Source organism: Capra hircus, chromosome 24 (genome assembly GCF_001704415.2).
Source record: "Capra hircus breed San Clemente chromosome 24, ASM170441v1, whole genome shotgun sequence".
Lineage (NCBI taxonomy): Eukaryota > Metazoa > Chordata > Mammalia > Artiodactyla > Bovidae > Capra > Capra hircus.
Genome location: NC_030831.1, coordinates 7,782,331 through 7,806,490, shown reverse-complemented (window position 1 = coordinate 7,806,490; position 24,160 = coordinate 7,782,331). Strand labels below are relative to the sequence as shown.

General features: G+C 38.8%; 1 protein-coding gene across 1 annotated transcript in view; it reads left to right on the top strand.

Moving 5' to 3' along the window:
• The window catches only part of DOK6 (docking protein 6), a 409,948-nt gene that overhangs the window by 116,123 nt on the left and 269,665 nt on the right, over window positions 1-24,160 (top strand). Inside the window, exon 2 of the mRNA XM_018039636.1 lies at window positions 17,929-18,036. Coding sequence (XP_017895125.1) covers window positions 17,929-18,036 — 108 coding nt within the window. The remainder of the gene's footprint in view (window positions 1-17,928; window positions 18,037-24,160) is intronic.

The following is a 24,160-nucleotide window of genomic DNA, read 5'->3' as shown; positions in this document are numbered from 1 at the left end:
AGGAGAAGGGGGCAACAGAGGATGAGATGGTTGGATGGCATCACTGACTCAATGGACATGAATTTAGGCAAACTCCGGGAGTTGGTGATGGACAGGGAGTCCTGGGGTGCTGCAGTCCATGGCGTCTCAACAAGTCGAACACGACTGAGTGACTGAACTGAACTGAAGTGACTAAAGAATTCAATGACTTAGTTCAACTCCATCTTACAGGAGAGAATAAGTAAGCTCAAGTGATTTGGAACCAGTATCGCGTAGCTAGTTAATGAATGTATGAACGAGGGACCAATTTCATATATCTGAAATTAAGTCATCAAAACTGTCATGCAGACAAAAGAATATACACATTAACATACAAGAAAGAAGTATTATTAAAATCCTATTCAAGTAATTACAAGTAAAATGATTCACCAGATGATACCAATTTGATTTTATAAAAGACTTGCTTCCTGCTGCTGATGTTGCCTGCTTCTCTCTCTCTAATCAGCTTTTCTTCATCCAGCCTTTCTTCTCAAGCTGTATCAAATGCTCCTCTTTGTCTCAGTGCATTGAAAGCATCACTACTGTGGTGCTCTTTAATGAGTTGAAATTAGTCTTTGCATGCTGTTCTGCCCCACTGGACTGCATGTTCCATCAAGCCAGGATCCATTCATTATTGCATTGGCCAGTGCCTAGTACAGTGGCTTATAGTCAGTGTTCTGTGAATATTTATTGAGCTGATTTGCATTTAAGGATCTATACTCTCAGATAATTATTGAGCATTTAATATGGCTAAGACTTCCCTGATGGCTCAGATGGTAATGAATCTACCTGCAGTGCATGAGAACTGCATTCAATCCCTGGGTTGGAAAGATCCCCTGGAGAAGGGAGTGGCAACCCACTCCAGTATTCTTGCTTGGAGAGTCCCGTGGACAGAGGAGCCTGGAGGGCTACAGTCCATGGGGTCTCAAAGAGTCAGACATGATTGAGCAGTTAACACTAGTATGAATAAGATATACTGATAAAGAGTTGGATTATTCCTCTATGTCTTGTTTTGGACACTAAGTCGTGTCTAACTCTTTGTGACCCCATGAACTTCAGCTTGCCAGGCTTCCCTGACAGTGAAGGCTTCCCTGCACTAACTCCCAGAGTTTGCTCAAACTCATATCCATTGTGTCCTTTACATCTAGAAGGCTGTTAATTTTATACAAATATGCAGGCTTCTATTCCTCTTCTGATTTATGCTTTTGAATAAGAATAATTTATGACTGCTATCTGGCAAATACATTTCAGAGACATCATCAGGGGTTGCCAGGCCAAGATGCCAATGAAATCTCTTTTGCAGAAGGAATTTTCTTTGCTTTTGTATGATTTTTTATAACAGTACATCTTAAAATTGCATTTATATATAGTCCATGGTATCTAAGATGTATCAGAGATAGAGCTTCTAGTAAAAATAAGCTTCTTAGAAGCTTTTTGTGTTACTATTTTTTATAAAGGAATGATTGAAGGATTTTTCATAAGGACTTGTATCAAAGCAGAGATTTTAAAATAAACCTGCTGTGTTCAATTTGATTTTACTATTGTGACACATGACAGATACGTGAAATTACAGGGCTATCATTAGTTTTTCAAAAACTAGTTAAGTATGCTCTTTTTCCAGGTATCTTGTTGGTTGGAAAAATACATTTTGACAGTAGAAATGTTATTTTGATGTATGAGAACTTACATAGAAGATAAATATGAAAAGAGTGAGGAAACAGATAAGCAAATCCTATAACATTTACATTACAGCAGAGACCACCGTGGACCTGCTGTCTCATTGTTAATGTTATTTCTTTCATGCAGGCTACACATTGCGTTTTATTTTACCCCAAAGGAATAGTTAAAATAGGCACCTTAGAAGATTTCTCTTCTACTTCATCACCCTTATATTCCTACTGTCTTAATTACTGAATATTAGCTCTTCAGTTAACTCCTATTCCCTTTCTGATTGTCTTCCTGGGAATTCCTTTCCTCCATTCCCTTCTATTGTTTTTCACATATTTAAATTTTTATTTTGTATCCGAGTACAGTTGATTCACAATGTTTTATTAGTTTTAGGTGTACAGCAAAGTGATTCAGTTACACATGTACCTGTTCTATTCTTTTTCAAATTTTTTTCCCATTTAAGTTGTTAGTAATATTGAGTAGAGGGCCCTACGATATATGGTAGGTCCTTCTTGGTTATCCACTGTAAATGTAGTAGTGTGTACCTGTCCATCTTAAACTCCCAATCTATCCCAGTTCCCACTCTTCCCCTTTATCTCTATGTATACTTTTAATTGAAATACAACTGACATACGTGGGAGAAACATCAGCAGATATGTGGATAATACCACTCTAATGACAGGCAACGAAGAAGAACTAAAGAGCCCTTTGGTAAGGGTGAAGGAGGAGAGTGAAAGAGCTGGCTTAAAACTAACATTAAAAAAGCTTAAGATGATGGCATCCAGCCCCATTCAGGTCAGTTCAGTTCAGTTCAGTCGCTCAGTCATGTCCGACTCTTTGTGACCCCATGAATCTCAGCATGCCAGGCCTTGCTGTCCATCACCAACTCCCAGAGTTTACTCAGACCCATGTCCATTGAGTCAGTGATGCCATCCAGCCATCTCATCCTCTGTCGTCCCCTTCTCCTCCTGCCCCCAATCCCTCCCAGCATCAGAGTCTTTTCCAATGAGTCAACTCTTCACATGAGGTGGCCAAAATACTGGAGTTTCAGCTTCAGCATCATTCCCTCCAAAGAAATCCCAGGGCTGATCTCCTTCAGAATGGACTGGTTGGATCTCCTTGCAGTCCAAGGGACCTTCAACAGTCTTCTGCAACACCACAGTTCAAAAGCATCAAGTCTTCGGGGCTTAGCTTTCTTCATAGTCCAACTCTCACACCCATACATGACCACTGGAAAAACCATAGCCTTGACTAGATAGACCTTAGTTGGCAAAGTAATGTCTCTGCTTTTGAATATGCTATCTAGGTTGGTCATAACTTTTCTTCCAAGGAGTAAGCGTCTTTTAATTTCATGGCTGCAGTCACCATCTGCAGTGATTTTGGAGCCCCAAAAAATAAGGTCTGACACTGTTTCCACTGTTTCCCCATCTATTTCCCATGAAGTGATGGGACCAGATGTCACGATCTTCATTTTCTGAATGTTGAGCTCTAAGCCAACTTTTCCACTCTCCTCTTTCACTTTCATCAAGAGGCTTTTTAGTTCGTTTTCACTTTCTGCCATAAGGGTGGTGTCATCTGCATATCTGAGGTTATTGATATTTCTCCTGGCAATCTTGATTCCAGCTTGTGCTTCTTCTAGCCCCGTTACTTCATGGCAAATAGGAGGGGAAAAGTGGAAGCAATGATAGATTTCCTCTTCTTGGGATGCAAAATCACTGCATATAGTTACTGCAACCATGAAATCAGATGATTGTTTCTTGGCAGGAAAACTATGGCAAACCTAGACAGTGTGTTGAAAAGCCAAGACATTATTCTACCAACAGAGGTCCGTATAATCAAGGCTCTGGTCTTCCCAGTGGTCATGTATGGTTGTAATAGCTGGACCGTAAAGAAGGCAGAGCACCAAAGAATCAATGCCTTTGAACTGTGGCACTGGAGAAGACTCCTGAAAGCCCCTTGGACAGCAAGGAGATCAAACCAGTCAATCATAAATCAGGGAAATCAACCCTGAATACTTGTTGGAAGGACTGATGCTGAAGCTGAAGCTCCAGTATTTTGGTCATCTGACACGAACAGCCGACTCACTGGAAAAGTCCTTGATGCTGTGATGCTGGGAAAGATTGAGGGCAGAAGAAGAAGGTGTCAGAGGATGAGATGGCTGAATGGCATCACTGACGCAATGCAGATAAACTTGGGCTAACCCTGGGAGATAGTGAGGGACCAGGAAGCCTGGCATGCTTCAGAGCAACTGAACAACAACAATAGTCGACATATGAGATTGTATTAGTTTAACAATGATTTTGATACATGTATATATTTTGCAAAGAACTATCAAAACTAGTTAGCAGACACCACTGTGCATAGTTACATTCTTTTTCCTATGTTGAGAACTTTTAAGATCTACTCTCTTAGCAACTTTCAAATGTACAGTACAGTGTCTCCATTTCCCTTTAATGACCCAGAGAGATGTTATGGGGAGGGAGGTGGGAGGGGGGTTCATGTTTGGGAATGCATGTAAGAATTAAAGATTAAAAAAAAATAATAATAAATAAAAAATTAAAAAAAAAAATGTCCAGCTTCCCCTTCTTCTTTCCCCCCTCCCTTTTCTCTCCCCTCCCCCATGCAACATGTTGTCCTTGGTCCTCCAAGATTGGTAGACAGTTTGAGCCTCAGTTGTTTCATCAGTAAAATGGAAATAATAGCAGTTATTACCACACAATATTGGTGTGAGGGTTGAGTAAGAAAGCACTTAACATGACAAATTTGGGTACTGAATGGCAATTATTGTTAGAAGTAAAGCCAAAGTAAGAGACCTCCATGCCTCAGGCATTTCCTCATCAACCTACTCTGCACCCCACTGCCAGAGTCAGCCATTCTAAAATGCAAATGTGACCGTGGAGCCTCCATTGGCTGCCTATATAAATTTTCTTTCAGCAGTCAAAATATGTCTTTGGAGCTTTAAACCCTTGTTGATCATATTTTAATATTCCTTACCAGGTAGGTAAGGAATATTAGTGGCACATAATTCATGAATTGAAAAGTATCTCTCCCACCCTCATCTTGGTAGACCTAGACCCTACCCATCAATCCTGTGGTGGAACCAATTTTTAAAGTTCTTTTTTGCAGTTCTAGTGTTCCTTTATGGAGATCCAAGAACATGTGGCAGAATATTTTTCATTTTCTTTCTTTCTCATGCAAAAGACACATGTGTATGAAAAAGCAAGGCATTTCTCCACACATAAACATAACCTGGAGATATTTTCAATCAGAATGTAGAAAGCTGTCTTACCCATTTTGTAAATGTACTGTAGTGTATTTGGCAAGTTCTTATCAGCAGGTATTGTGGTTACTTTGCTATTACCAGCAACCCTGCAGTATATCATTTATCCACATAACATTGTTATAAATGCAAATGAATTGATGGTGTAAAATTCAGAATGAGAGAATGCTGGGTCAAAGTCATGGATACAAATTTGATACTTTTTTTTCCAAATTTAAAATGTTTGTTATCCTTTCTGCATTTGAGGTGCCACCTTTATCGTCACTATTACTGAAAGTCAGCGTTGCTGCTGCTGCATGATTGAAGTGATGCCCAACATGCTGAATAAAGAGAAAAAGTCAGGTTAAACCACAAAATTCAAATAACACTAAATCAAGAAAAGAGCATCCGAATCTAATTATGTAGCTCTAAACAGAAAGCCAGTACATTTTTTAAACAGCAGCTAAAATTAAATTGGGGCACATGAGAGACACAAAAATGTAAAGTAGAAAAAAAAAAAGTGTCAAGTAGATAAGAAACACTGTGTACATTTTGCAAAGAAATTAATTTTATTTTCTGAATAAAACCTCTCACTTAAGACATTTCATTTCAAAACGAGCTTTATACATTTGCAATCAGTCACCCTTTAAGCTATTTCTTCCCTGGATTTTCAAACTCCTGAAGCTTTCATGTCTTTTCCATGCTATGAGGAAATAAGCTTCTGTTCAGCTACTGAGCGTGGATTAACGCCTAACGCTTCAAGAAACCCATACTTTCAAAACCAGTTAGTTTAGATCTTGATACTTTCTTTATTCTTGATCTTTTTTTAAAAAAAAATCACTTATATCTGGACAAAATTTCATTCTAAAATGAAAGGATACAAAGGTTCAAATGGGTATTTTCAGAACAGTCTGGGAGGCAAACATTTATTTATAACTAAGCACTTGGATTGAAGAGTTCTTCGTGGGTATACTGACAAGCAAGCCCCGTGTTGCCTGTAGGTTTTATAGGCTTTAGAAGGAAAATCAATTTCAGATCATTCTTTTCACTCTTCATTAGCTTTTTTTTTTTTTTTTGTCTGTCTCATCACTTGAGTTTTTAGACATGAAATGTTGTAGCTGTGCTGAAGTTTTCAGCTTATCAGAATAAATGGGTAATTCTTCCTCACTGGCTAGTTTCCAGCCCTTGAGAGCAAGGACTGCCTACAACAAAATAGTATATCAACAAGCTCTGTCATATAATTGGAAGTGTTAGGTTTTATAATGTTTCATATGTAACATTTTATACTATCTTGCACAATGTGAAATATAAAAACTAATTAATGTTAATAAAGGTATCAGATATAGTTGATATATTAAAGTTTTTGATTGGAAGGATATACATTAACTTTAAGATATGGCATGGGTGCGTGTGAGCTAAGTCGCTTCAGACAAGTCTGTCTCTTTATGACTGTAGCCCACCAGGCTCCTCTGCCCATGGGATGCTCCAGGCAAGAATACTGGAGTGGGTTGCCATTTCCTCCTCCAGGGAATCTTCCTGACTCAGGGATTGAGCCCACATCTGTTAACGTCATAATCTGCATTGGCAGGCAGGTTCTTTACCACTAGCGCCACCTGGGAAGCCCAGGATATGTCATATACGGTACACATATGAAAATGAGAACTTAAAGGTTAGTAACTACTGACCCTACAAGTTCTGGAATTTCTTAAAGATCATTACAGAACTTCTCTTACAACTGACATTTTCATAATTCTTTAAGTTAATTACTAAACCTGACAGCTATTTATGGCAGACTGAAATGAAACTCTTAAGGGAAGCACACTGACTGATGCCTCCGACCCTGCCCAGGCACCATAGGAACCATTCATGTGAGTTATTTTATGACAATAAGGTCCTGGTAAGGAACACAGAACTCTCAATCAGTTAGTCAGTCAGTCAGTTAGTCAGTTCAGTCGTGTCCGACTCTTTGTGACCCCATGAATCACAGCACGCCAGGCCTCCCTGTCCATCACCAACTCCCGGAGTTCACTCAGACTCACGTCCATCGAGTCGGTGATGCCATCCAGCCATCTCATCCTCTGTCGTCCCCTTCTCCTCCTGCCCCCAATCCCTCCCAGCATCAAAGTCTTTTCCAATGAGTCAACTCTTCACATGATGTAGCCAAAGTACTGGAGTTTCAGCTTTAGCATCATTCCTTCCAAAGAAATCCCAGGGCTGATCTCCTTCAGAATGGACTGGTTGGATCTCCTTGCAGTCCAAGGGACTCTCAAGAGTCTTCTCCAACACCACAGTTCAAAAGCATCAATTCTTCGGCCCTCAGCCTTCTTCACAGTCCAACTCTCACATCCATACATGACCACTGGAAAAACCATAGCCTTGACTAGATGGACCTTAGTCAGCAAAGTAATGTCTCTGCTTTTGAATATGCTAACTAGTTGGTCATAACTTTTCTTCAGCCACCCCCAACTGGGAGAATTTGGGAAAGGTCAAAAGGTGACGCCACACATCCTGTCAGCTCCCAGAATCGTCCTCACTGGCTTCCACCCTGGCTGAGAGATGCAGGCGCCGCCAGGAAGGCCCCTAAGTCAGTGAGCAGCCAGAGACGACCTGGAAACTAACACCATCGCCATAAAACCCGAGAGCATGAGTCCCGTGGTGGAGCAGCCTCCCTGGGCTCCGTTACCCTCAGGCTCTCCACTCGTCGGGCGCCCCTTTCCAGTGAAGTCTTGCTTTGTCAGCATGTATGTCTCCTCAGAAATTCATTCCCAAATGTTAGACAAGAGCCCCTTTCAGGCCCTGAAAGGGGTCCCCTTTCTACAATGAAAGGGTACCTTCAGATATAATCAAATTTGTTGCCAGAAAACTCATGTCTTATCAGTTGAAACCTTCCTATATATTCCTCATTTGAAAGCAACATCTGAATAATACCATTACCTTTAAACAACAGTGGATTACAAGAGGCATGGAATAATTCTATGCTGGCTTTAAACGTTTTATTCAAGACAGTTCACAGGTATGTAGATTTAAGTCAGGTTGATACACCAATTTGAAACAAGTAATGGAAACGTGTTTGCTGATTCAACATTTTAAGTATATTGCACTTTATAGTTTTAAAGAGGCAGTAAGTGTTCAAAAAAGCACTGGGTGTTGAATCAACATTGAATGAGACTGCAAATTTATGTCCAGAAAGTGAAGTTTTCTGTTTTCACAAGGAGGATATAGTTTAATGGTGAGAAGTTATTCTTGGGAAGTGTGGAAAGCATCCATTTTGCAGAAGACTGCAGTTTTTAACTTTGTTCAGAACAGTTTTGGTAGCACAGTTGTTTAAATATCATATTAAACAGCATATCTAAACCTGAGCTCATTTCTAGGTTTTGTGACAGTTGCATAAATGCCATCATTCACTCAGCTATCTAGGTATAAAAACGTAGATATATCTTTAATTCTTCACTTGTATTAAGTTTATTATGAAGTTCGAATTTTTCCTGTAATGTTTTTCATCTTGGATTTCATCTCCTCTCTCTCTGCTGCCCTCAGCAGTGGCTGAGTTCTCATCTCCTCTGGTGTGAATGTACTGATTATCTAAAGAAATTATTCTATTGTCATTTGATCCCTGGGTTGTAAAGATCCCCTGGAGAAGGAAATGGCATCCTGCTCTAGTATTCTTGCCTGAAAATTCCATGGACAGAGGAGCCCGGTGGGCTACAGTCCCTGGGATCACAAAGAGTCGGACATAACTGAGCTAACTGAGGGCACCATTATATGAACCCTGCTACTGATCTAATATTTAAAAATATTAGTCCCATAATATCACTCCCTTAATGAAACTGTTGTCTCCATTTTCTGCTGCATTAAATGAAAACTCTCTTTGACTTTTGAGGTCTTCTGCCATTTGTATTTATACCCTTTATTTCTTCCCTAAGGGACTATGTGTATGTGAAACTGTTGAGTCCATTTTCTGCTGCATGAAATGAAAACTCTCTTTGGCTTTTAAGGTCTTCTGCCATTTGTATTTATATCTTTTGTTTCTTTCCTAAGGGGGTATGTTTGTGTGTGTGTGTTTGTGTGTGTGTGTGTGTGTTTTCCTCAATTCAGCCCATTCTTATTACATCACAAGAGCCTCTCGTTTTTGTATTTTGCCCGCAGATTTTGAGATGGTGCAGGAAAATTAATGACAGCACCAAGATCTGAAGCTTATGTGACTAAAAATACGGTTAACGTGGAGGAAATATAATTAAAAAAAAAAAACCGAAAGGAGAAGTAAACTGAAGAGGAAATATTTTGAGCTGTGATTTGCATGTTTGACTTGTACTTCCTTAGCCCCATAGTAACTGAGTCCATAAAACAGAAGCATACAGGTTGTACCTGGGAATAGAGTTTTCACTTAGAGTAGCGTTATGCCCCTACAGCTGACTGATGAAAATAAAACACCATCAGTTTCCAAAAACTAAGTTGATAGAGCCAAAGAGTTACTCTGATTTTAGGTAAACTAAAAGCCAGAAGACATGGTTCTTTCCTGGAGATTTTGAGCAAAGAGCAAGGGTATTTTGTTCTGTATCATGTCTGAAAGTGGGGAGCAAGAAGAGAAGGTTAATAATTGTAGGTATCCTTCCAGCGCTGTAATGGTTCCTAAAAATTGCCACCTGCTTGGGTTACTGCGTCCCAGGTCTGCTCGACAACTGGTTTTCATTCTCATGATGATGACAATTTCACACTCTCCACCTAAACCTTGGTGCTGCTGTGAAGCGTTCCATTTCTGGCTGTGACTCTTAACCACGTGTGTGTTCTCTCCCAGCATTTCATGGATGGCCTGGTAGACAAATGCAGTAGAGAGAACTGTGTATATTCAGGCGGAAAACAAAAAACAGTCGGCCTCCACAAAAACTGGGAATGGTGAGACTTGGGGGAATCATCGTTTGCCTTTTGTGAATTTCCAACTGTTCTTCTGGATTATTAAGATAAAGAGAAAGCAAGACAATAGAAACAGAAAAGATGAACACTTATTTTGGACTTTCCAACCATGAAATGAAAAAAAATGAGATATGCATATTTCACTGTTAATGGATAGCAATATTTATATTTTGCATCTAACAGTGGTGAATGGTGCAAAGTTTTGAGTAAACAAAATTGGTGAGAACTTTCTCTTTTAAAATTAAACTTAAATTATGCTCTAAGGAGAAAGAAGTTTTTAATTTCTTTGTTCTGTGGTTTATATTTAAATAGGTGAGTGTTTACATAGAGATTGCTGCAGATTTATATGTATTATTTATATACATATGTAAACTGAGATTTTAAAAGGCAAATAGATGTAAGGGGAAATGCATTTATATATAAACATAAATGGATAGCCATATACACTGCTTCCTCTCATCCTTAATGATCTCTGCTTTTTACAGTCAAATATTATGTAATCTAAAACAGAAATGGCCAGTAGAAGTATTTTTAAAACACTAAAATATTAATGAAAACAATCTTTGAACTAGTGATATGAATTCTTATATTTTATGAGATATTAGCTTTTTGATAAATTAAGTTACAGATTAAAATGAATGTATTTAGACTTGTGGATATTTAAGAAAATGTATTTACATCTCCCCATCCCCAAAAATATACTCTGCTTTTTTACACTGTGGGCTGCTTAAAAGTGTGAGTTGCTCAGTCTTGTCTGACTATTTGGGACCCCATGAACTGTAGCCCGCCAGGCTCCTCTGTCCATGGAATTCTTCAGGCAAGAATACTGGAGTGGGTTGCTATTCCATTCTCCAGGGAATCTTCCTGACTGGGGGATCAAAGCGAGGTCTCCTGCATTGCAGGCGAATTCTTTACTGTTTGAGCCACCAAGATTCCCCTTATAAAACCTTTAAAGTTACCTTTGGCTCACTTCTTTTCATTGCTTTTGTATTCTTAAGTATTTCTAATCAGTTCACAGTTAGAGAAAACCCTTTGGGTTTACATTTATCAGAGAGCCACTGCATTTGTTTCAGGGAACTCAGTAGGCTGTGAACTATATCCAGAGTTGCAAGTGTATACAAAGGAGGACTCACAGTGGCTATACTTGATTCTAGTAGTCTATTCTCTGGACACCCAGAAGCCACAGGACTGTAGACACTGCAAATTGACAACTGCAGGTCTTACAGTTTAGAGATGACATGTGCCTTGAAAAATCTAGGTATTTAAGAGAAATCAATCTGAAATGCCACCTTGTACCTCTGTTTTTTAAATTTCATTCTGTTTGTGACTTTTGTTTAATTTATAATCCTAAATTTGCTTAGACTTCAGTTTAAGGCCATCTGCTATAACTTAGAGACAGAATTGATGAATCTGATTGAATTCTTAAAGCTGAGATCGTCCCTGACCTGGGTCTCCCATATTTTTCTTATTTCCTACAATCCTTACTGTGGTTCACCACCCTCCATACTGGCTTTTTGCAGTTCTTGGAATAATAGTTCAGGCAGACTCCCTCATTAGGGCGTTTGCTCTTACGGTTTTGTCTTACCGAAGCACCTTTTCCCCAAATGTCTGCATCACCCTTTCTCTCACTTACTCTACTGCTGAAATGTGGGCTCATGGGTGAGCCTTCCCTTGCCACCCCTCCATAGCACTTAGCACGACTGAAAAATACTATTTACAAATGCACTTATTTATCTACCATCATCTGGCTACCCAGTTGAATGGATGTTCCAAGAGGCAGAAACTCTGTTTCCATAAGGGCAAAAAGTTTTGTGCTTTTGGTTGCTGTTACTGTTTTAATCTGTTTTTTTTTTTTTTTTACTACTATATCCAGGGAACAAAGAACTCTCAAGTATTTTTTTGGATGAATGAATGGTTGAGACTGATTCTAATATTGGTATATATTTGACAGCAATTAAATATAAGTCAGTATTGAAAGTTCATATCGCTGCTGAAGAGATAGCTGAAGCTAAACTCATCTGTGCATTAAGCTTAATCCTGTGTATTAACTTTTTGCAAAAACACAGTGTGTCTTTCATAGTACCATATACATTTTGTGAGAGGACAAAGACCCAGGACTAAGTAATTGAATTTACTCATAACATGAGCCTGCAGTAACTATTCCTGAATGGGCTTTGCTTATTTGGTTGTTTATTTGTTGTCTTGATATAGTCATCTTATATGCAGTTATAAGTAAACAATTGAATCCTATAGCCCAAGTAATTATATATATAGTATCTTGCTTTCAGAAGGGAAAACAAATATAAGATGCTCTGGATATGCCACTATCTTCTGTATTCTCTGAAATCCCCAGAAATGAAATTTCTATCACTCCATTTAGGGCAGTGGACCCTCACATTTGACAACTTGTATAATGAAAAATTCTCCCAAGTGTTTTAACCAAAATCCTACCTGAAGTGCAGAGTTCATTAGGTCACCATCTTGTGATGGAACAGTCCCATTAGATCCAATTTTTAATCAAGTCAAATCTTAGGAATGGATTCTGGGTAAATAGCATTGTTACGGCTAGGAACTCCAGCCAAGAAATCAAACCACCTACATCACAGTGAGTCTTAAATGGAAAAAGGATGCCCTTTGTGTAAAATCACTTTGGAGAGGAGACAGCATGAAAGAAAGAGACTGCTATGAGGTAAGAGGGTTTTCATAGCAATCTCTTTCTTTCATGAGGTAAGAGGGTTTTCTGGAGAAGGCGATGGCACCCCACTCCAGTACTCTTGCCTGGAAAATCCCATGGACGGAGGAGCCTGGTAGGCTGCAGTCCATGGGGTTGCAAAGAGTAGGACATGACTGAGCGACTTCTTTCACTTTTCACTTTCCTGCACTGGAGAAGGAAATGGCAACCCACTCCAGTGTTCTTGCCTGGAGAATCCCAGGGACAGCAGAGCCTGGTGGGCTGCCATCTCTGGGGTTGCACAGGGTCGGACATGACTGAAGCGACTTAGCAGCAGCAGCAGCAGCAAGAGGGTTTTCATCAGGTGGCAGGGAATCCAGGGGTTATTTGACTATGGCAAGCTGGCTGGCTGGCTAATGCGGTAGAAAACTGAGGTGTGGAGCAGTTTTGCATCCTGGGGATTCCTGCACTCCTGGCAGCAACATGGAATTTTCTAGAAGGAAAACCTGAAAGGTACCCAGGAGCCTGTTTGGTGAGCCCACTGACATGTTTAGGAGATAGCTCTGAATGAGAAGGTGATATGGGTTAATTCCCCAGGAGAGAATGAAGCAGCATCTTGAATAGCAATGGCAGGCATGTCTTCCAAGAAGGGACAGGACTCGTGAGAAGGTGAATCTTCCTGCAGGCAATTAATCCTGTCGATAACCAGCCAAATGGTCCCTGCATGTTCGCATGCCCTTGAACAGCCAAGCAGTATCTGTCCGCCCACACGCTGCTAATGAAGGGCACTGACGTATGTCCTGTCTCATGGAACAAAAATAAAAATACCTATTTAATTAGTATGGATCTGTTTCATGCACTCAAAAAATAAGCAAAATAAGACCTATTCCTTTACTTTTTATTTTCAGAGGAGTGATTTCCTGGAGGTCTAAGTGTTAGTTGCTCAGTCATGTCTGACTCTGTGACCCCATGGACTGTAGGCTGCCAGGCTCCTCTGTCTGTGGAATTCTCCAGGCAAGAATACTAGAGTGGGCTGCTATTTCCTTCTCCAGCAGATCTTGCCAACCCAGGGATGGAACCCGAGTCTCCTGCATTGCAGGCAGATTCTTTACCGCTGTGCCACAAGTGCTTACAGCCCTCCTGGACTAAAGCAGTCGTTTTTGCTGCTCATCTCCAGAATTTTGCCAACATAATCATATCAGGCATCAGCTATAGGGCCTAAAGCAGAGCATAGCACACTTTGAAATCCTGCTTGGTAAAGAGGAACAGAGAGGTGATTTCCTCATGCTCCCACGAATTGCATGTTTCTGGTCTGAAGGTGGCTTTCAGCGTGCTGACTCGTGCTGAATTTGACTTCACATTGACACAGAATGGCACTTACAAATTCTCAGCATCAAGTCCCTTTTTATTATCTGACTCCCATCACAAAGCAAAATGTTTTGAAAAAAACATAAGACAATAAAAGCCAAAAATGAAACCCTCTGCATTTATTAGCATTTATGAAATAATTTAAGAATCAAATAAACATCAAAATATAACTAGTCCACAGTCATGATAATTTGTACTATTTTTCCCAGTAAATTATTTTATTTTAATCACTTTATTGTGAGATTTTCATTAGACTTTTGAAATATCAAAAATTATTTTATTGAGATAAACAGAAATTGAGGAACTTTTTTGCAAAATGCCTGACCAATAGTCTTCCATACTGTCAGGGTCATAAAAAGTAAAAAAGCTGAGAAACTGTCAAAGATCAGAGGAGACTAAGGAGACAGGGGAGGAGACTGGAAGCTCAGGTGGCGCAGTGGCAAAGAACCTGCCTGCCAATGCAGGAGACATAAGAGACACAGGTTCGATCCCTGGGTCAGGAAGATCCCCTGGAGTAGGAAATGGCAACCCACTCTGTTATTCTTGCCTGGAGAATCCCATGGCCAGAGGAGCCTGGAGGGTCCATGGGTTTGCAAAGAGCCAGACACGGTTGAGCACTGTCCACACGCAAGGAGACAGGAAACCGAGTCCAGCATGGTCACCTGATTGGTGTTCAGTCGCTAAGCAATGTCTGACTCTTTTGAGACCTCATGGACAGGCTCCACTGTCCATGGGATTTCCCAGGCAGGAATACTGGAGTGGTTGCCATTTCCTTCTCCAGAGATCTTCCTGACCCAGGGATCAAACCTGTGTCTCCTGCACTGGTAGGCGGATTCTTCACCTCTAAGCCACCAGGGAAACCCTGGACTGGACCCAAAGCGAAATAGGACATTGGTGGGAAAAAACTGATTTCTGAAAAGAATCTGTATTTTCGATAATAGCATTTTACCAATGTTTATTTCTCAGTTTTAGAAAAATGTATCATGTTTATTGAGGATGTTAATATTAGGAGAAGTTGGGTGAAATCTTTTACATTTTTGCTAGTGTTTTATAAATCTAGAATTATCCCAAAGCAAGAAAATAATAACTTGAAGGCCTTTGCTTGGCAAACAGTCTATTACATCGGGTCTTTAGCAATCAGTTTTATCTATATGTGGTTGCCTGTTAATGTAATAGCAAAGAGATAAGATACTATCGAAAATACCAAATCTATTTTCCCTTATTATCTGTTATCAGATTTGTTCTATAGCAATATCGAGTGCCTAAATGGAAATACTTATGCCTTCTGACAATGTTTATCTCTCTCTTTAGCAGAAAATAGTGTTGTCCCATAGCTGGGACACTGCAGTCAGTGTATTTGTGTATTTCCATGAACATTACAAGACTTCATTTGAACATCACCATGGTTCCTGAGCAATAAAGTGCACAGGGTACAAGGAAAATAATTCTTCTGTAGGAAAGAACAGAAACTGTATTACCAGAGTTTCGGGTCTCAATTCCGTTCAAACAGGATCTTTCTACCTCAACTAGAATTCCCAACCCACTAAAAATAATCATGAGATAAATACTACTAATCTATATATTCCCCACTAATAACTATATATGTCCCACTTTGCAAATGATATGTTTATTTATATACCTCTAATCTCTCAAATTTCTACTCAGATTCATGTAACTGTTTTTCACTTTCACAATACTACTATGACTACTACTCTGCTAATAAAATCTGGAGAAGTATCTGTCTTAGTCATTGTGGGCTGCCATAATGCAATGCTGTAGACTGGGTGACATAAACAACAAACATTAATTTTTTTCACAGTTCTGGGGGCTAGAAGTCCAAGATCAAGGGCCAGTGTCGTCAGGTTCTAAGGAGAGCCCTCTTCCTGGCTTGCCCACAGCCACCATCTCACCACATGCCCACGTGACCTCTCTGTGAGGGCACGGAGAGAGGGCGTGCTCTCTGGTGTCTTATCTTAATGGTGATGATTTAGGTGCTCAGTCATGTCCTACTCTTTGCAACTCCATGGACTATAGCCCGCCAGACTCCTCTGTCCATGGGATTTTCCAGGCAAGAATACTGGAGTGGGTTGCCATTTCCTTCTCCAGGGGATCTTCCTGACCCAGGAATCGAACCTGAGTCTCCTGCCCTGCAGGTGGTATCCTGCAGGCAGATTCTTTACATAAGGACATAACCCATTAGGACACTAATCCCATCCTGAGGGCCCCACCCTCAAGATCTCATCTAATCCTAATTACCTCCCTAGGGGCCCCATCTCCAAACCATCACATTGGGCTGAGGAATCCAACCAACCATATGCTGATATCATATTATTATCAACATTTATTACATCTTCTAATGTTTTACTTTGGGATGGAGATTAATAAGGGGTCAGCAAATAAATAACTAGAACTTTGCGTGTGACGCACAAGCATGTAGAAAGAAGAGCTGGAGCTCTGAAAGGCTAACTCCTTGTTTCCAGTGAGGGGTTAGGAGACTTGTGATGGGAGGAGACACATCTCCACCTGGTGGAGAAGAGATGCAGTCAGATGTGCTGGAAGCCCGGGGCTGCCTTTCACTCACTTTGCAAAGCCACCAGGAAGGAGCCGGAAAAGCTGGCAAGAGTAAAGTGAAATTGTGCATTTGAATCATTCTGTTTATTCTGCTTTTATGATGAAAAGGTCTTCACGTGACTGTTCTGAGTGCCTTTGAACAGGGTAAAGACTGTCTTCTAGTGAAAAACGAACAATGCACACTCCAGAGGAATTACAGTTTCTGGCCTGTATTAGTTCCCAGGTGGCGCTAGTGGTGAGGACGCTGCTTGCCAGTATAGGAGACCTAAAAGATGCCAGTTCGATCCCTGAGTTGGGAAGATCCCCAGGAGAAGGGCATGGCAACCCACTCCAGTATTCTTGCCTGGAAAATCCCATGGACAGAGGAGCCTGGAGGGCTGCAGTCCGTAGGGTTGCAAAGAGTCAAACGCGACTGAAGCTACTTAACCTGCACGTGCATAGCCACTTTGCAGTTTAAATAAAGACATAGAAAAGAAATAGAGTGATCTGATTTTCCAGCAATGGAGAATATTAACTCCCGCAAAAATATACATTTCTATAAGACTTTGAAATAGGAAATTTGTATTTCTGAACCTCTTCGGTGGTTGAAAAGGAGACTCTTTTAATTGCTTTGCCTTAAACATGCCTGTGGAGGGAGGGTGATAAGCGGGGCATGAGTTGATAGTGTAAGAATCAGTCCTGTAAGTCAGGAGGAAGTCCAGAGAGAAGGGCCTGTGTTTGTGTAATACATTCCTCTATTTTTTTTAAACTAAAGCTGAAGAGATGTTTGTTCAGACAGATGTATGTTCAAATCCTGATACTTTTAACTATCCTAAAGTGCTGGCAACCTCATATAGTGAATATGAGGATTAATGTGTCTAAATTTTTAAATTTACTTAAAATTTATTTTAAAATGCTTATTGCACCAATAAGAACTTAATAAATACTAGTTTCTATGAAAATATAAAGGATGAAACAGATGTATCCATTATAACAAACATCTCTTTCATTTTCTAAAGTAATATATGAGCGTTTAGGTTTTTTAAAATTAATAGTACAAGATAAGTTAATTTTTAAATGTGATGTCTCTCCAAAAATAGTAAATTGAGCATTATGAAAGTACTTAAGTTAGTCAATTGTTACTTCATTATCATGGAAAACAGAATTGTGTGTCACTAGAATGTAAGAATTTTTTATGGTATTGATACCCAGATGATTTAATTAGACTGAAGAGGATTGGAACCAGTGCACTGAAAATCTCACAACACAAAATTTTTTCACATAAAATTTTATATTTAATATGGTTTTAAAGTTTTGCTGATATATGAAAGAATAACATGCCTATGATCCCAATTTTTTCTCTCTGTAAAACAAGTGCATTTGAAACAATTTATTCCCACTGGCTTAGTTGAATAGATAAACCTCTGATGCTACTAAATGCATGTAAAAAGAGAGAGAATAAGATTCCTGTATTTCCTTTCAGATTTTCAGACGTTGCTGGTTGGTTTTCAAGAAGGCATCTAGTAAAGGACCCAGAAGGCTAGAAAAATTTCCCGATGAGAAGGCAGCATATTTCAGGAACTTTCATAAGGTAAGTCATGGTCTCTGGAATCTCTGGGGAATAACTGGACCCTTGGCAACAACTGTGGAGACATTTCTTTTGATAGGTAAAATCTGCAGAGGCCATAATGCATGGCTAGGATAAAACGTCCCTGTGCTGATAAAATGCAAAAGTTATTTTTCTCCTTTATTTTAATCATCTACTGTAAATGCCAGTGGTACCTCTGCAAAATGAAAGGCTCATTTTTATTGCTACTTTGCAAAATGAGATGCCTCATAACTCAACCAGATCATTTCCCAAGGTGCTGAGTAGGCAGTTTCCCTCTGTTCAGGTTAATTGTGCATTTGTTACTTTGATTTTAACTGTGGGCAATGTTTAGGAGATAAAACTTTTGAGGCTGGTGTGAGCAGTGTTAATGACACTGTTAATGTACAAAGCACTTGATGTTTACAGCTTCGCAAGAAAGCGATCGTTGTGCATGCTGATATGTAGAGATGGACATAAATCCCATGAGTCAAATATCAATTTCCTGAAAATATGTGAGTATGAGTTGAAAGTTAAAAATATGTAAGAAATCACTGTAGAATGATGCTGAATGTGCTGCTGAAAGTTATCTCTGGTGATAATGTCAAAACGAGTTAGGTATTTGATAGTAAGATGGAGGATTCATGATCAGAATGCAGAACTGTGGAGCAGTGTTGCTTTTTGACAGAATGCCCACATAAGCTTAGGGAAGACCTTAATTCCTTCATGGCGGTAACAAAGAATAAGTTACCCTGAATACTGTAATGAGTCTGTGGAACTTATTTTCTGTGATATATAGTTCTTGTTTCTTCTTTTATTAAAAGATAGAGTGCATTCCAGGGATGAGGAGCATGGCAGGGCTAAATAAGCATAGCACCAAGGATTTTTTGTGAACAACAGGGAAGCCCTGGCTTGCTGCAGTCCTTGGGGTCACAAAAGTTGGGCACAGCTTAGCAACTGAACAACAAAGGTTTTTAGGAGAGTGAAACTACCCTTTATTATAACGGTGAATGTATGCCATTATACATTTGTCCAAAGCCATAAAATATACAACACCAAGAGTGAACCTGCTATAAAATATGAACTTTGGGTGATTATGTTATATTAAAGCAGATTCATTCGTGAGTTATAACAAATGTGCCATCTGGTGAGGATGTTGCTAATGGGAGAGGCTGTCCGTGTGTGTGTGTGCTCAGTCATATCCGACTCTTGCGACCTCGTGGACTGTAGCCCTCCAGGCTCCTTTGTCCATGGTCCTCTCCAGACAAGAATGCTGGAGTGAGTTGCCATGCACTCCTCCAGGGGATCTTCCTGACCCAGGGATTGAACCTGCATCTCTTGTGTCTCCTGCATTGACAGGTGGATTCTTTACCACTGCACCGCCTGGGAAGCCCACATGCATATGGGGGCAGGCGGTAAAAGGGAAATCTCTGTAATTTCCGCTCAGTATTGCAGTGAACATAAAACTGCTCTAAAAGGTAAAATCTATTAGAAATAGATTATTCAGCAATCATGTGCTAACCAATTTTATTACACAAATAGCTAGCAGTCATTTGTTTTAGACTTGAACCTATATCATAAGGCTTAAAATGTGAACTTCTTTAACTCTCTATGAGGTATTCTATATATTAATACACATTTATAACTGGAGAATCCAAGTTTAAGTTCCTGCCAAAACACTTATAAGCTCATGGGAGTTTGGTTTTCTCTTGAGTACATGGATTTTAAAATCGTTATATCACGTGTCTGTTTTTAGAGGAAAAGATATTTGTAGCCTGAAGTCATGTTGATATTTTGTATGGTGATAAAGATCATGGCAATAGTTTTAAACCTGACTTAATAAGAAACTACCAGGTATGTCTGTGACATTTAGTTTTTGAGTAAAATTTTGAAAGACTAAGCATAGTGTATGTTCTGCGGATTCCTGGTCAGAACACTTGCCTGCTGGTCATTGATGTATCCTGGTGCCCATTCTCTAGCCAGTGCATCTAGAGCCCTCATACTCAGCCATCTTTTACTTGACAAATGGCAACATTCCAATATTGTAACCACTTATTAGGGTTAATAGTTTAGACTGAAATAACGTATCTGATTTATACGTTGCCCTGGGCTCTTCACTGGGAATACTGAGATATACGTACCCTGAAAGAGTTAGTATTCCAGTGAAAAGACACCCATATGCAGATAACTTTAATTCAATATGAGCAAGTCTTAATAAATTGAAAAGAGTTGAAGTCATAAAGAGTGTGTTCTCTGACCATAAATAATTTAAATTAGAAGTTGGCGTTATCAAGTAAACTCTAATTATTTGGGAATTAGCATATTCCAAGGGGTAATAATTAAAAAGGAAATGCAGTAGTCACAGAGGCTATTAGCAAATATTCTAAACTCAAAAATCATAAAATACAAGTATCAACATGTGTGGAATATAGAACTACATGAGTAATTACAGGGAAATGTATATCTGTAAGTTCTTACATTACAAAGAAACAATAAATGGAGGAGAAAATATCAATGAAATAAAAACCAAAGTAATAATAAGGAAATTTTATAAAGTCCGTAGCTGCTTCTTTAAAAAAAAAAATTTTACTTGATAAACTGGTAACCAAATTTATCAAGAAAAAAATATTTAAAAAAATCAAAGACTGGGATGAGTAGATGGGTTATCCACTACAAATTCTACAAATATTAAAAGGATAATAAGAGTATATTGTGAACAAATGTGATTTAAAATCTTTGACAAATTAAATGAAATAGACAAACTCCTTGCAAGACACAAACCACCCAGGCTTATTCAGTAGTTCAAGATCTAATAAAAAGTTTTAACTTACAGTTCAATAATATTCCTACCAAAAAATCTTGATCTCCATATCATTTCACTTGTTAATTAATACTATAACATATTTAAAGTGAAAAAAGAATCCACATAAATTTTTAAGGAAAATATAAAGAGGAAACCCTTTCGAACTCACTTTATCAGACTGATAAAACCAAAACCGAAAACCAAAACTAGACAAAGATGTCATATGGTTAATTTAGCAAATACTGGCCATTATTCATCTAGACTAGATATGATGGTAATTTCAATGAATTTGATAGTATTGAAGTTGGAGCTTAAAGGACAAATTTTGGGTATAGTTTGTGAAAACAGACTGGAAGTAATTATGGATTAAATGTAGTGTGTAAATGAAGGGTTGGACTCATGTACTTGAGCAACAGAGATGAGGAATGGTGCAGTTTATGAAGACGGAAGACAGAAGAGCAGCCTTTGAGTACAAATCAGAAGATTTCACTTAGCATATGTTAAATTTGAAATGTATATGAGGTATTCAAACTAAAATGTCAAGTAGTCAATTAGATAAACAGATGTGGGTTTGGGTGGGAGAAATGTCACTGTTAAAGTTATTCATTTGACTGTCATTGGCCTGTTGATAGTGCTTTACTCTGGAGCACTGGATAAAATGTCATTAGGAGAAAACGAAGGAAAAGGAGATAATTAACATTCCAACACTTAAAGGATTAGCAGAGGTGGAGGGTCCAGGAGAGAAAGCTGAGACCAGCAGGCAGTAAGAGCAGAAGAATAACTTGAAGGATAGACCATTGGAAACTAAGAGAAAACTGTGCTAAAAACACTTGAACATACATTTTTTAAAAAATTCTGAACGACTGGTCATCTGTGTCTAGTTGTAGAGATTGAGAAAGATGACAGAAAAGGGACTGTTGGATTTATAACATGGTCTTCGATGGCTTTGCCAAGAATTTTTCCAATGAAATATGGGGACTAATTTCACTTGGAGTAGCTTACAGGAGATTGAGGGGGAAGAAACAAACAGCAACCCAGGCAATTATTTTCAAGATATTTTTCTGTAAAATTGAGCCTGTGTATAACAGTTGTTTTTAAAATATGAAATGTATTTAATATCCTTGTATGCCAGTGGGAATAATCTAGTAGACCAAAGATGCGATGATTAGATGTTTCCTTTGTATAATGATAGGGTTTGGTCTTTAACAGAACCAGAGAGCTTTCATTTTAACAAAAAAAAAGAAGAAAATGACTGTAGATATAAATGGGTTAAATAAAAATTAATGTTAGAAAACTATCACTAACACTTTTAAAACATACACAATTTATGTATGTGAGCTTTCTCCAGTCTGTGAAAATTGAGTCACGAAAGACCCTGCGGAGCACAGTGAGAATAGGAATGGTTCATCTTCTAATAAATAACTAAACAGACATCACTGACTGTGGCTTGGAGCTTCCTAAAGCACATTAATAACTAGATTCAGTGTATGTGACAGCTAAAATGTACTTTTCTGGTGGGTGTGTTAGGAAGATTAAAGTTTTCTGTTATTGCAACTTATCCTTCACAGCATTCGAGAGCCTAATACTGTTTCCTAGTGATTTAAATTTCCTTTCAGAAATTTTATCTTATTTTTTCTTTGGTGATTGCAAAGTAATACCATGAAGTTAGACCAGTTTTGATATAGAAGAACAGTTTCGTCATGATTCATCAGTAATAAGAAATCTTAAAGGGTGCTTTCAGGAAAATATATAAATGGTCTCTTCTCTTATTTTAATACTCTTTTAGCAAGTTTTGCCTAATGCTTGACTGGCTATCTCATTATAGGCTTAGAGTGAAAAAAAAAAAATCACAAGCTTTCCACTTTGTATATGTTAAGTTTGAAATGTCTCTTAGGCATCCAAACCAAAATATTCGTATCAACCTCACTACTTCTGTTCTTCTTCCTACAGTCTTAAGTAGCTCCATGACACTGATTTTTGCTTCTTTTTTTTTTCTTAATATACAGCTAGCATTATTTAAAGTCTCATTTATCATCTCTTCTGTCAGTCAATACTGCCATTCTTTATCACTCACACACAATAAAGTTGTACCTAGCCATCAAAATTATATCACCTTTAGGCAACTCTGATGTTCCTCAAGTTAAAGTAAAAACTTTCCATGTAAATATTTGCTTTCGCTGGATGAGATAAGGAACATACAGGTGCATCTTGCCTATAAAAGTAATTTCCATTCTGCTACGAAGCAAAAGAGGCTTGCCCTGAATATTGGGAGGTGACAATCAAACCCAATTCAGTCTAACAAATAAAGTGCTATTTTAATTAGATATATAAAAAATTTTGGCCACCTGATGCAAGGAGCTGACTCATTGGAAAAGACCCTGATGTTGGGAAAGATTGAAGGCAATAGAAGCAGGCAACAGAAAATGAGATGGTCAGATAGCATCACTGACTCAATGGGCATGAATTTGAGCAAACTCTGGGAGACAGTGAAAGATAGGGAAGCCTGGCATGCCGCAGTCCTTGGTGTCACAAAGTCAGACACGACTTAGTGACTGAACAGCAACAGCAAGATACATTGTTCTGTGAGACAACAATGTCCAGTGACAAAATAGATACTGAAGTTCAGAGGGTGAAGAGAAGATGGTCTTCTTTTCCCGGTAGGGAGAGTCGCCCTCCTTCTCTATTAGTACTGAGCCATAAAGAAGATACTACCTGTGAACTCTCTGAGGCTAGAGCAGTCAGAAAATGTTGAGTTCTTATCATTATTGTCTTATGTTTTTACAGTCTGAGAAAATAAGGTTATAAATAGCTAACTATAATGAAATAGGATGAAATGTGGCAATAAAAGTACGAGGGAACGGTTGTCTACCTCTGGAGAACAGGACTTTCCAAGGCACTTCTTTAGATCGCTCTGTTTTTGACAAAGCAAAATAATGGAGAGGAATGCCTTATATGAGGGAGAAAAGGTGAATAAACGTACTGAAAAGTTACACTGTATGGTGAGTTGAAGAAAATCTGAGGTATCTATCTAGTGTTGGCAAAGCTTGAGAGGACTACGGTGATGGATGGTAAGCTCGAAGGACGTGGATGGGGTCAGTGAAGGGTCATAAATGCCTTCCATGTGACTTTGACCTTTGTCCTTTAAGCAACAGAGCAGTTGTGAAGGGTTTTAAATGGTTTTTCATATCATCAAATCTGTATTTAGAAAAAAACAGTTTGTGTGACGTCACGTCAAATGGATAGGCTAATAGAATATACATAGAGAAACAATAGAATTAAATGCTGTAATATTGTCATTTCCCCAAAATAGACAGCACACTCCTGAAT